We start from the raw sequence: 14,001 nt of genomic DNA on the forward strand, positions 1-14,001 counted from the left end.
TCAAGAACCGCTGGACAAATACTCTGCTTGTGTGTACGCATGCATTGGAATGCTGCAATTTACCATACCATGATGTATGGTGGTTATAATTTGGCATTTTGTAAATTTTCTAATTAGCATTGCCATGTTAAGGAACCTTATTTAAAGCTCCATAATGCACTTGCGATATGAACCCTTGACGCATGTAAATGGATAATACTACGTATACGTTAATATTATTTTGTCTGAAGATAAACACATTTCGGTTTCGTTGTGTTAAGATTCCCCTGAGATATTTTCGTTAATTATCTGTTTTGTTTCTATCTCTGTTTTCTTGGATGCGTTTATTGAAGCCCACGCCAACTGCTTATGTTTAATCTCAAAACGTCCATTCATATAAGGAATTCGCCTGTATCATATTCATAATCTGTTCAATATTTTACTATCATCAAACACGTCTCTGTACGTCTGTCTTTAACATATCCCTCTATCGCATTAATACCCAATTACAGATTCCACCGATCTACTCACAAAAATGTGCTATTACCTGATCACTATACCCGGTATTTTGACTTTAAAAAAAACATTGGTTGTGGGTTTTTATATTGGTCTTACAAGCCATTTGTGGTCCGTTGTCCCGGTATTTAAGTTTTGAGGTGTGTATTCAAATTATCAAGAACCACTGAACTATACTATACTGGGCTTATTTGTACTCATTGTAATGCATTTTTCATGCTGATTCCAAATATGGGCATGAATATGTACAATTTTAAAATTTTGGAATTTTAAAGAAAATTTGCAAATTGTCCGCTGTCGACACCAATGTGGAGAGAATTAAGCGACCCCCCCCCCCCATCATGGGAGGGGGAGGGGACATCCGCCCTGTCGGTTACCGGCCGTACACCACTACTTTTCCTTTCTCTTGTCTCTTCCTATCTTTTCTCATAATTTCTCTCCATCGCATTATCTCTTCCCTCACTTCCACGATTCTATATGTCTTTCCATGCTGAAATTGTTTTTTTCTGATGCTCAAATTTATTAAATTAAATTATGCAAAGAAACTATATCATGTCGTGAAAGTTAATTTGGAAGAGCATGTGCCTATTAAAAATGTCCAAAAGGATAAGAGTTCGATCGATTTATTAATTTAATTTTACTCGGTAACAAGTTGAGTTGTCATCGGCATATGACTAAGTGTCAAATCAAGATGCATCGCATTTTTGCATCTCTATTTTGGACGGCTTTGGAGCCTTTGAGTTGTGCATGCATCATCATGATGGTATATGGATATAGAAGGATGAGTTAAAATTAAGTTCATGTGTACCCGACATTATTTGTTCAGACAAAAGTTCTTTGGATTGGAGGTCTGTGAAAAAAAGGGGAAAAAATCATCGGCCTATACACGAGGCTGTCACTGTTTGATATGCCATGCCTGTTGTACAAATTGTTTTTGTTTTGAAGAACCCCTCTGTATACCATGTGTTCCGATGAACAATTATGTTAATGTCATACCATTATCCGCATCAACACAAGAAGTCATCTTAAAGAGGAAGCCCCATCAGGGCAGGTCTTATGGGGTGAACCAAACCTGCCTGGTTATCAAATTAATCAGTAACAAGGATATCTCTGAATTTGACAGACAGTACTAATTGATGCAATATCATTAAAACATCAATTACCACCAAATTACCAAATTCAGCGATAACCTTGTCACTGATTAATTTGATAACCAGGCAGGTTTGGTTCACCCCAGAAGAACTGCTCTGGCGGGGCTTCCCCTTTAACTGGTTCCTTTAATTATCGTACGTACATGTGTATGACAATTTCACAAATTCGCCCAAAGACACAATTTTTCTTGCAGATGTATCAAAACAGTTTTATGCAACTCTACTTGAAACTCGGATTTATATTAGTAATCAGGTAATAAAGCATTTGAACGAATAACAAGTAGATAGAAACATGTGCAACTTCATGTTTGGTGTTTCTTCAAAACACTGCATCAGATACGGTACCGTCGGTACGGTACGGACATGATGATGAAATCATGAAAGTTTTCCCCAAAATTGGTTGACAACATTTTCCTCAAGTTGTTATTCAGTGTTATTGAGGAAAATACTGGTAAAGATAAAGATTTTCCCCTTAAAATTCGGCAAAGAACATATGTGTAGTATACTACATTTTACAAAAAGGACTATATAGTAAAATAGCATGTGAACATGAAGTACCAATTGGTCATTTAGAGTCAATGGTTTTGATTCAGAGAGTGAAAAAAGGCTAAATGTTTGTGTTTCGTTTATTCTCTCCGTTGGTCTATTGGCATCTCTTCAAATCAACACCCCTGATTTTATTGGATTATACATATCGTTTTTGTTTTTAAAACACATGCAAAACATCAGTCTGGTCAGTGAATACTACAAATGACTAGATGCCAAGATAACAGCGCAATATCGGTCTTGTTTCCATGATTTCACCCCGGGGGGTTCACTCCCATTGTGGCCTGTACACCATCCGCGATAATCAACTTTTGAAAAGCACCCTAAACAAGGATTTAACCCTTGGCTAAAACGATACCCTAAACACGGATTTTCTTCCTTGCATCAAATTTCATACCCTAAATTTCATTTCCGCGTATTTTAGCAATTGCAATTTTGCTACCCTTTTTCCCAATATTTCATGTTTTTGACACCCTAAACACGTTACGCGCGTATCGTGCCTACTCACGAAAAACTACCCTTTTTACGCGTTTTCATTATCGCGGATGGTGTACAGGCCACAATGGGAGTGACCCCCCCGGGGATTTCACCTCGGTTTTTCCCATGAAAAAACATCTAAAACCTTTGGGACAAAATTTGACAAGAATATAGCATTCCGTATCCTGTGTTTTACTATTACCGGTAGATTAAAATTGAGCTAATCTATTTTGATTACAATTGATTAATAAAAAAGATTGCAATTCAAATCCATAGATTGATTTTAAACCTTAATTAGGATTAGACTTGGATCATATATACATTAGTGTATATTTTAATCCAAGATTATTCCATACTAAGATTTAAAAAGTCAATCTTATGGATTTGAATTTCAATCTATAAGATGGTAACAAGGATGATCGACGGTACGCACGAAGTGCGATGGTAATTAAATTAAATAAGTTGAATTTTAGGCTATAGGAATTTTTAATCTAAGCTTGGATTTAGCCAGGATTGCAATCTTATAGATTAACTTTTTAATCTCGGGAATTTAGAGAAAGGGTATAGTTAGGTGTGAAGCTTGTGACTAGTTGAAGATCAATATTTCTTCGTATTAATTTTTCTCTAAATTATTGTGTGATATTTGTCTAAGTAATTGATCCCATCTGCTTTAAGGGGGTACTACACCCCTGCCCATTTTTGCAAAAATGCAAAAATTGGCACAAAATTGGCCAGGGGTGTAGTACCCCCTTAAGAACAAGACTCTACATTAAGGTGCGTAGGCCTAAATGTATATCTTACATGTTAACATATTTGAATCAAATAATTTATGCTGATGTAATTCCATGTAGTGTTGAATAGGAAAAAATGTTTTAAAGTAAAAGCAATTCGAATTCAACGTCATTTCGAACATCTGTTTTCTGTCATGCATGTGTTATCACCATACATGTGATCTGTTCCCATCCATGAACAATGTTCATTGAAATGCGTGACTCTGAAGACTTATTTGAAGTTATTTCGGGTTTCAATTATGCATTGATTCAATAATTGATAATGCTGGTAATACGGAGTTGAGTTTTGAGGAGGAGGAGACATAGACCATAGACTGTAAAAAGCTTTTTACAGTCTATGCATAGACCATACAGAGATGTATTTGAGAAAAAACGAGGGTCGGAGAGGGGTAATACACTACTGGCGAATATACAAGGTTGTGGATAATGTGCGAGTTGCGAGATGCGAGTTCGAGTTGAAATCTGCGAGTTGCGAGTTGAAATCTACGAGTTGTCACAGAAAGTTGCGAGTTGACATTTGCGAGTTGTCAAAGAAAATTTACGAATTTGAGTTAAAATTTGCAACTTGTGAGTTGAAATTCATTGAAATATAAAAAAAAAACTTGTGAGTTGAAATTATGCAAGTTGCCGAGAGCAGTTCCGAATTGATTTGTGAATGTTAAGTCACAACTCGCAAATTTCAACTCACAACTCGCAAATTCAACTCGCAACTATAGCAAATCAACTCGCAACCCGGGCTCGCAACTACCCTGGGCAATTCATAAATTTCAACTCGCAACTCGCACATTTCAAACTCGCAACTCGTAAAATACTATTACCCGGAGTAGGCCTACACATTTATATATGCTCATGCATTTTGAATATTGCAAATTTGCATATTTTTCAAATAATAAGATGGATTGTACAATCATCACAGTGAGTAATCTACGTTGAAATATGAGCCCAAATAGTAACGAAAGCAAGTTTGTCAGTCTGTCTGTCAATAATTGCAATTTACACAACTCGTAATAGTTTCGGCATCCATACCATCTCAAACTAGAGCAAAAAACATCCCTTCCCATGATGCAATGCGAAATACACTAAATCCCACTTGGATCCTTACACTATGGACCACAATGGCCTCTCATCCCAACGCCATAGTCAGAAATTAAACAATCATATAGTGCAAAATTTGACCTCAAGTTGCAGAGTATGAGTATACCCAAATTTTCAAAGTTCATTCAATGACTGTACAAATGTATTGGGGTTAAGAAATGTGCCCTGATTGATGAGCATGTTTGTGGAGCTATAGTGATACTATACTTTGCCAAGTATATAGTTAGGATGTGATTCTGTGTAGCAGAATGGTGATTTGTTCATGGGATACGTGCACATTGCAAACGTAATCTCAAACCCAATCAGATAAATTGTCTTTATTTTAGTTTTTTTTTTCAAACAATTTCTAATGTTTGTTTACACATGTCCCAACTTGCACCTAAAATGGATTCAGCCGAATTCATTGTGTTTTAGGACAACAGAGCACGTTTGAATTAAAGTCATGAACATCACATTTAAGCAGTTTAAGATAGTGAGTTTTCTTTCATTTACCTCGATAGTTTGACTTAAACTTACAGTTGTTACTTCTAGACTAGAAGTTCTAGTATTTAGCGAAGGATGACCAACTTAAAATTTGACAGAAATGAGAAATCGTATATAATATAGGCTCTAAGACGTGTCGGAGTATACATGTACATGTACTTCGCTGTCGTGATGGTCGAATTGTGGTAATCCTGCGAATAGTAACCTCTGGCGAAAATTGATGTGGTAATTTTATACTTGTGGTTATTTTACACTTTTGTAGGTCTGTGGTTCTTGAATGTAAAGAAACATCTTCATAAAACGACACATATATCTGAAGAACCACAATATAGTAAGCAATTTTTGAAAGTATACGTTTTGCGTTCCTTATACCGTACACAGACCCTAGAAAAGGTCTGTGACCGACCCAGTCAAGTCTTCAAGGTGCAACTTTTCATTAATCCCCTATCTAAAAAATGAAAATTTATTTTTTTGGAGTTGAACGACTATAATTAGGCCTACTCCGACCTGTTTGCTGCCTACTCCGACCTGAAATAGTCAATTACACAGACCAGCCCTGGTTTATAAAGGCGATATGAATGTTGCATGATGGGAAGGCATCATTGCATTCTCTGATTGCAACCTATTTTCTGAGAAAATTCGGCTAATGGATTTTTGTCTAGAACTTAGAGGCCGTCTCTTTTACAGGTATGAACTTGCTGATCCGAGAGCATCTAACACTTATAGTATGTATTGGTCTGTGTAATTGACCTTTTCAGGTGTCTTATCTTACATTGCTTGTAAGGCATACCCTCTATTACCACACCACTGAGTGATTCCATCCCACAATGCAATTCCATTTATGAAAAGAAGTTAGCTTTGAAATGAACAGAAACTTTTCCTGCAGTTGCACTTTGGGTAAATAAGAATAACTAAGGGACCGTTCACAAACACTTGTTAGGGGGGTTGATGCAAAAAGGGGGGGGGGATGAATTTTTTGACCCTCCTATAAAGGGGGGGCCTGAAAAAATGACCACAAATTTTCCTGGAAAAATTAAGTTTATATGCTTTTCTACGGGGTTGAGGCATAAATCTGATGCGCGCGGGGAACATGAGACAAACTATTAATTTTCTTTGGCCCTATGTAATGGGAGAGGCACATGTACGAGGGGGTATCCAAAAGTTTTGACATCAACCAGAAGTGAAAGAGCTATACCGATGAAATTTCGTCAGTGTAATCACTGGTCCTTATGTACATTATGGTCCAAAAATGGTCTCATAAGTATGTTTACTTTCTTTACAGGTGGCGCTAGATGGGCAGTAGGCGCATAACCTGAAATATGGTGAAAATTGAGGCACGCAGCATGATTAAGTTCCTGCATTTGAAGGGTTAGGCCTACAATGCTCAGAAAATCTATGATGAAATGAAAGTAATCTACGGTGATGATTGCCCATCATATGGCACTATTGCTTTTTGAAAAAGGAATTTCCTAACTGGCCACATGTCCCTCACAGATGAGCCAAGAAGTGGACGTCCATCACTTAACGGATGATGCGGCCACAGTGAAAAAACTCAAGAAAGTGGAGGATCTTATCATGAAAAGGTTATGCGCCTACTTCCCATCTAGCGCCTCCTGTGAAGAAAGTAAACATACTATGAGACCATTTTTGGACCATAATGTACATAAGGACCAGTGATTACACTGACTAAATTTCATCGGTATAGCTCTTTCACTTCTGGGTGATGTCAAAAACTTTTGGATACCCCCTCGTATGTATGTATGCACAGGAACTTCAGGAAATAACGAGCTTCAGAAGGAGGAAGAGGAGGAGGAAGAGGAGGAGGAGGAGGAGGAGAAAGAGAAGTATGAAGATGAAGATGAAGCTAGATGATGAATGATGATGATGATTATTAAGATGAAGATGATGAAGACGCGATCAACCTGCACAAATTTTATACACTGTACAGTACAAACTGGCCATGCTAGACATGTTCCAGTTTTTCGCAAGGCGTTCTGGGAGAACCCGAAATACCAATCCCAGAATTCTACTTGAGACAACCTAAGTATGGTTTGGTAAACAGTTGGTGTAGTGCACTTTTAACCGCATCGAAGTCAGTGATGATGACGTAAACATTTCATGGATAAATGCAGGGTTCCCCCAGAAATTAACCGCAAGTTTCGGATGAGTCACCGAATTCTGCGCGTCCATCCTGATTTCTGGCTATTTGAAACAAAATCTCTGTTGGCGTTCCGCATAATTGTTTGGAATTAAAATAACATTTTTATTTTCAACACGATGAACAACCCAAAATAAAATTGAGTCTACGAGTACATACCCATGCATATTTTATGACCATGGGCGTGACGTGACCCCATATAGGCCCCTGCTCCCGATCCACCAACCCCGGCCACTCCGCACATTTTCAAACACTGGAAATGTTCGGAGTATTCCCCTCGTATTCGTCATACACTTCTATAAAGTTGAGTACCCCCTCCCCTGGTTCCCAAAAAGCGTTTTAAAAGTAAAGGTGATGCAATAATTCAGGAAGCAACTGCTGTTAGTCTCATTGGCCTTTGACATGTTTCAGCCTTGCACACCAATTGATAATTCACAGTAGCAAGTGAAATATTTAAATTCTATTGGATTGTCCCTTCAACACCCATCTGTGAATTTCTTTGCATCCGCATCTATATTTGTATGGGAACAAGGAGCATTCAGTCCTATTCCATTTCCTGGACCGATGCAAAACAATTACCAGTGGCGTAGATTTCTTTTTGACATGATGCGCGTACGAATCCAGGACCTTTCGACAGAATAAGTTAATGGTAATTGGTATAATACAAATGCGCCCGAAACGTTTTGCCATTTTGAAGCTAAAATGGTAAATATGGTGCAAAAAATTGAACAAATTCGTGCGAAGTGTGCACGGAATTGAACTTTTAGGCTAAAATGGCCAAATATGAAACTTTTAATTTGGTCAGAAATCCATGTACAGGCGTCAACATTGGGTGGGGGGTGACTGCATAGACCATCACCTTATCAAAAATGGGGGGTGTTACGCCTATTGTTACTTTCTCTTTTTACTCTAATGACCAGTGTTCCTTTAAGTTTCAACATCTCGTATATAGTCCTTGGCGGTACCGTATTAAACGCTCTTTGTGGTTGACGTAGCTTTGTTCTACCATCATCATGTCTCCCATGACACCAGCAAGCTCTTTCCCCCACACAACTAAAAGAGATACAATGGCATTTTGATGACGGACCTATGCTTCTCTGCTTCATGTTCATACGCCATTTCTTCATCATTCATGGTCACCATCATGTGCACAGATGGTGCATCTTGGGTGCACATTTGACCCTTGAACTTGTTTGTTGGCCCCCAGGCCGACAACATTTCCGGCACGCCATGATTCATGTATCATTGGGCAACTCATCAGGTTCAATATTTTGTCTCAAGCTCGCATCATCATCATCAGAAAAGGTTTAAAATTACCGGTAAATGGAAATTGTATGGTATCAGTACGATCTGATGTAAAACTTTATAGTATGTCCAGATCGTGATGAGATCACTATGAACATTATGAAATCATTATAATCTCCTCCCCGACGACAGAGTTCGCTTACCCCAATTTTACCCATTGCTCAACATTTGACCTGAGGTTGAGTTTTGGTATCCCATCATAATTGGCACATTCACAGGTCATTCCATGAATCTACAAAATATACAGGGGTTACACGGGTTGAACGAGAACTGTGCCGTGACATGAGCATGTTTCTAGTGGATACTGGTTCTCATCTCTGGTCCAGATGTTGATTACTCATAATGACCATCAGTCATGACCACTATGACCACTGAACGCTTAATGCATTAATGACGATGAACATGCATCTTGACTAAGTATCAAAATCCTTGCAGGCTTTGTTTTAATTTGAAAAGCGGCATTCATTTCACAGAAAAAGAAATGATATGATGAGTTTCCAATATTCTTTTACTTTGTATATACTGTACAAGTTCACAGTCGGGTGTATGCATCTGTTAAATTATTTAAACACATTTAATTAACATTATTAGAGAAATATAGTACAAAGACGAAACTATTAAAACGCGATTTAACAATCTGTACCAAAATGATCATTGGTATACTCAAATCAAAAGGTCGGTTCTTCAAACACATTTTGAACAGGGATGTCGACGCGAGGAATGTGCCCCACAGACTATGGGAAACCGTCTTCCCCAGTTTCTGTGAATGAAAGTTTCCTTTCCCCCTGCCTCCTCTGAAAGTCCTACCTACGCTACTGATTGGATCCTCTAGAAAACTTAATGTAGCATGTAAAATACAATCATCTGATTTAAACAAAGTATTGCTATGGACATGATAACCATAAACCAGTACAACTTATTATGATGATATCACACATGCATGCAGATGAAAATTCAGTGGCATACACACAGGGTGTCTTTTGGGGATCTGTTAGGCGCCGTAACCATGGTAACATACTCTCAATCCTTGGGCTCCTCCAGACCAGGCCTCCAGACCCTGATAGTTTGCAAACATGTGACCCTGACGCCCTGACAAATGTATGGAGGGAGAGGGCTAGGCCTACATAGATTGGGGATAGGGTAAATGTTTCAAAAGCAACATACCTCGCAATAATCCATGGCCAAATCCAGCTTTCTCAATTTGCGGTACGGTGTTGCTAAATTCAACTGCACCATAGTTCTCATTTTATGACTCCATCTCTGTCCTCTACATCTCACCAATTCACTGGCTTTGATATGATACCTCAACGCCTTCTCATAATCCTTCACCGCACAATACAAATCTCCAAGACCACCATAGATAGTACATTCCAGAGTCTTGTCTTGTAATCTACATGCGTACGGATGTGCTTTCTCTAGATTCTGAAGAGCAAGTGTAAAGTGACTGAATCCAAGATTAGCCGTGGCAAGACAGACGTGGACATTGGCCCTCAAGGAGACATCAGTGGAATCTGCTGGCGAAGCATTCAAGCTATGTCTGGCGTAACTTATCGACTTGTGGTATTCACAAAGTTTCTCATTGCTCCTAGCTAGGTTCATGTAAGCTTCCGCCTTCAGAGCTTCATCTCCAAGCTCGTTGGCGACATCTATCTGCTGAATAGCATAGGAAAGCATCTGCCTGTAGCGGCCCCACTCAAAATGGGCCCATGCTAAGTATCCGAGCAAGGTGAATTTGATCTTTGAGTCTTGGATCTTCTCCAGAGCAGATTTCCATTTCTTCACGGCATGTTCCTGATTTCGAGTGTCTCCGTTGTAAAGTTTGAGACCTGTTTCGATCTGTTGCTTGACAGCACGTTGTCCCATGTCAATGGTGCCTATCTCATGTCAGTATTCTGATGTGCAAGTGCCATCGAAGTAAGGTGTTCCAAGATATTCCAGAAGAGAATTAATGCAGATGATGACAACCCGGGGGTGACAAAGAGAAAGTCATGAACTGCACATTCTAAAGCATTAACTGTCAGAATGTACAGGTACCGGACAATGTTTGGTGCAAGATGTGACCTAGTAATATTTTTCCTTGCCAGCAATCGAAAAATGACTTGACTTGACTTGGAATTCACTTCAGTTGATACAATAACAACGTCATCGTTAGGTTCAACGAACTGCCTTGGATGAATTAATTCCAGGAATTACACTTCCATTTCTTCGCATAAAAGCTTCATGCATGCACACTTTGGTAGCACACAATGCACCATCACAGTCGATACGTCAAATGAGTGGTGTAAAATTTCCCGCGGTTGCATGCAGGCATATTCTAGTAAATCAGTGCTTTATACAAGAAGTAGAATAATTATCCTGCGAAACTTTTGACTGCTTCTTCTTCAAGTAAAGCGTGACTAACAAGATGTTATATTGTCTGTGTAAATCATAAATCAGCATCTGATATCCCCGCCTTCCAAATCATCATGGTTTTAATACTGGTATAACTGGCTTGCTGCTACTGCTCCTACGTATGTATACCACACGATACACACATGGTGTGGTTTGTTTACAATTTGATCAACACAGCCTGAGCCATGTGACTCAGTGACGATTGGTATCTGAGACTGCGTATAAGTGTATGCATAGAAGCTCATAGATGAGGAATTCGGATTAGCATGATTATTGAACGCCGATGCATGCGTTGGACTCATCAGGTTTAATTAATCGCTTGTCCAATCTGGTCAAGAATTTTCTCAAGTTTCCATTTTGCCGACTTTATAAGCACAGCAACATGATACAATGTTATTATTTACAGAGTCAAAACACTGACACTTTCATTGTGTAATTTCGCGCCATGCTGCATATCGACGTGTATATTTGGTGTAGCCCACGGTCTCGGCTTGTCAGACTTACAATGTTTTGGTTCTTTGGATTCCCGTGGGTCCGGACCTTTTCAATGGCCTTAATAATTATACTTCACGGTTGACTTGTCTTGATTGCGTGGTTGGTGACAGTAAGCAGGAACAGCAAATCTTAAAAGACAGGGTTGGCGAATTTTTTTTATTAAAAAAAAATAAACTAAATCGATTTATTTGATTTAAATCGGATTTAAAAAAATTAAATTTATGTGGTTTTTTTTTGGTGGTTTTTAAATGTTTTTATGCAACTGCTATACCTCATGATAAAAGAGTCCAGTGGAATGCTAGACATATGCGCAATCCTATCAGTTATCGTACATACAAAAAATCAAAACATGGTTCTAACAATGTGAACATTGGTAAAACCTGTTGAATTCTTGAAGATGATTTTTTAGCAATAAATAACAGACCATTTGACTTCCAGATGTTTTTGGGAAGAAAAATGCCCCCATTACATGAGCAAAAAACCCAAAACAAACAAAAACAAAACCCAAAAAAAAAAAAACAACATTTCAGCTCCCTGGAAGTTGTAACAATGCTTTGTCTCTATTTTTTCCAATAAAAATCTAAATCGTGAATCATTTTTTATAAACGCTCTATACTACTATTAATTATGTATTGAGCCCTATACTGCTGAGAGTAGATACCAATATTAGGCGTATTATATAGTCCTAGTCCTATTAGCCTCCTATAAGCCAAAATTTATTATTATAATTATATTATATACTGTACCATGTATACTGGGATTAGGCCGAATAAAATTCATGTTTTGGTTCTCGTCCCCCTCCCTCCTGAATTTCTGGGATTTGTCAGATTTTTTACTTTTTTTTTACTTTGGAATGATTTATGAAAACTTCTTACACACAAATCACTTTATTAGAGAACAGGGATCACTTCCAAGTCTTTTTGCGGTACTGTAGGTGGTTTATCCCTCAGAATCTAATATTTAAAAAAAAGGCCTCATCCTTTCCTCTAGCACTGTTGGAAAAGATCGAAAACTCAATGCTCACTTTAAATTGGAAAAAACCTCCCTCCCTCATCAATTCATGAAAATCCTCTGGACGAGAATCAAAACATTAAATTTTACGGCCTTATATTAAATATTTTAGGCTATATAGCTCACTTAAATTTATTTATTAAATGAGCAATGATACGGTCGGTATACCTATAGTAGGATGGAGGTAGTCTCTACCACCTCCATGGTAGGATCCAATCTGAAAGCTCATTTGAGTTTAATGGCCTCTCCTCCATATTTTTTCCCCGATTTATTTGGTATAGGCCTACATCTTGCAATAGCAAAAATCAAAAAAATGTTCCATATCTAAGTTTTGCTTTATTTTCAAAAATATCATCATTTGATGATATTGATCAAATAGCCATTTGATCATATTGATCACCATGTAATATTCCTTAAAATGTATATACATGTAAATATAAAATAAATGTAATCTATTGCCTAAGTTTCGTTTACATTCATTCATTCATTTATGGTTTATTAACACAATGCATTGTAGCCCGCAGGCTAAATGACAGCAAAGTTTACATTAAAAGACATATATAATATACAAAATAAAGAATTATGACAAAATGCAAGTGAACAACAAAATAAATAAACAAAATATTGCAGCAAACCCTATAGCACAAACCATACGAAAGCAAAACAAGTTAATAATCCACCCCAAGAAATCCAACCCAGACTACTCACAAGCACACAACATTTGCACAGCACAATCCACTTACAGCACATTGGAAGGGCACATAACCACTCACAACAGTTGCTCACACACACCACTCAGCATGACACTGGACACATCCTGAATTAAAACACAATCAGAGTCCTCACACCAACAAAACTCACATATCATAGTCTATTCTCCCACCCCACCCCCTATACTTTCAATACAACAATACAATAAGATAATATCAAAAATAAACACATCAATATAAAAACGGTTAGCCAGCAACATCATTAAAATTAGAACACATTATTACATGAGTTCATTGAGCAAATCGACAAAATAAGGAATTGCACTAATTTGAAACCGATTGGTTCTGCACTTGATTTTGTTAAAATGGTTTGCATTTCTCAGAGAATATTGCACTTTATCTTTGACTTTTAAAGGCAACCAGGCACTGAACTCATCTGACTTGTACATATCCATGGCAAATTTAACACACAGCATTTTACGCCTTTCCTGAAGGCTGGTGAGGTTGCACAGTTCAAGAGCATGGTCATACGACAGATAATCTGGACCAAGAATGATCCTGAGGGCTCTTTTTTGCACCCTCTCTAGCATTAAGACCTGAGATTCGGTTATTCCTGCATTCCACACAGGTACGGCATACTCTAATAAAGGCCGCACATAACATCTGTAAATAGTAATCAAATCATCAACAGAAAGGCTGAATTTCTTAAGCACTTTAAGCATGTACAACTTATTGCTAGCCTTACGCTTGACTTGAGACAAATGAAGATCCCATTTCAAGTCGGAAGAAATTGTAACACCTAAAATTTTCACTTTGTCCACAATTGCCAAATTCTCGGAATACATTTGAACAGGTGCACTGTCTGGTGGGTTCTTCATAAAGGTAACATTCAT

At 37.9% G+C, this 14,001-nt stretch overlaps 2 protein-coding genes across 2 annotated transcripts in view; both read right to left on the reverse strand.

Moving 5' to 3' along the window:
- Positions 1-11,112, reverse strand: part of LOC140138696 (43 kDa receptor-associated protein of the synapse-like) — a 94,751-nt gene extending 83,639 nt beyond the window's left edge. The window contains exon 1 of the mRNA XM_072160446.1: positions 9,666-11,112. Coding sequence (XP_072016547.1) covers positions 9,666-10,364 — 699 coding nt within the window. The 5' untranslated portion in view covers positions 10,365-11,112. The remainder of the gene's footprint in view (positions 1-9,665) is intronic.
- A 2,277-nt stretch (positions 11,113-13,389) lies between these two features.
- Positions 13,390-14,001, reverse strand: LOC140139170 (uncharacterized). Its single transcript, XM_072160950.1, has one exon. The coding sequence runs from the start codon at positions 13,999-14,001 to the stop codon at positions 13,390-13,392; it is 612 nt and encodes a 203-aa protein (XP_072017051.1).

This window comes from Amphiura filiformis, chromosome 18, assembly GCF_039555335.1.
Source record: "Amphiura filiformis chromosome 18, Afil_fr2py, whole genome shotgun sequence".
Lineage (NCBI taxonomy): Eukaryota > Metazoa > Echinodermata > Ophiuroidea > Amphilepidida > Amphiuridae > Amphiura > Amphiura filiformis.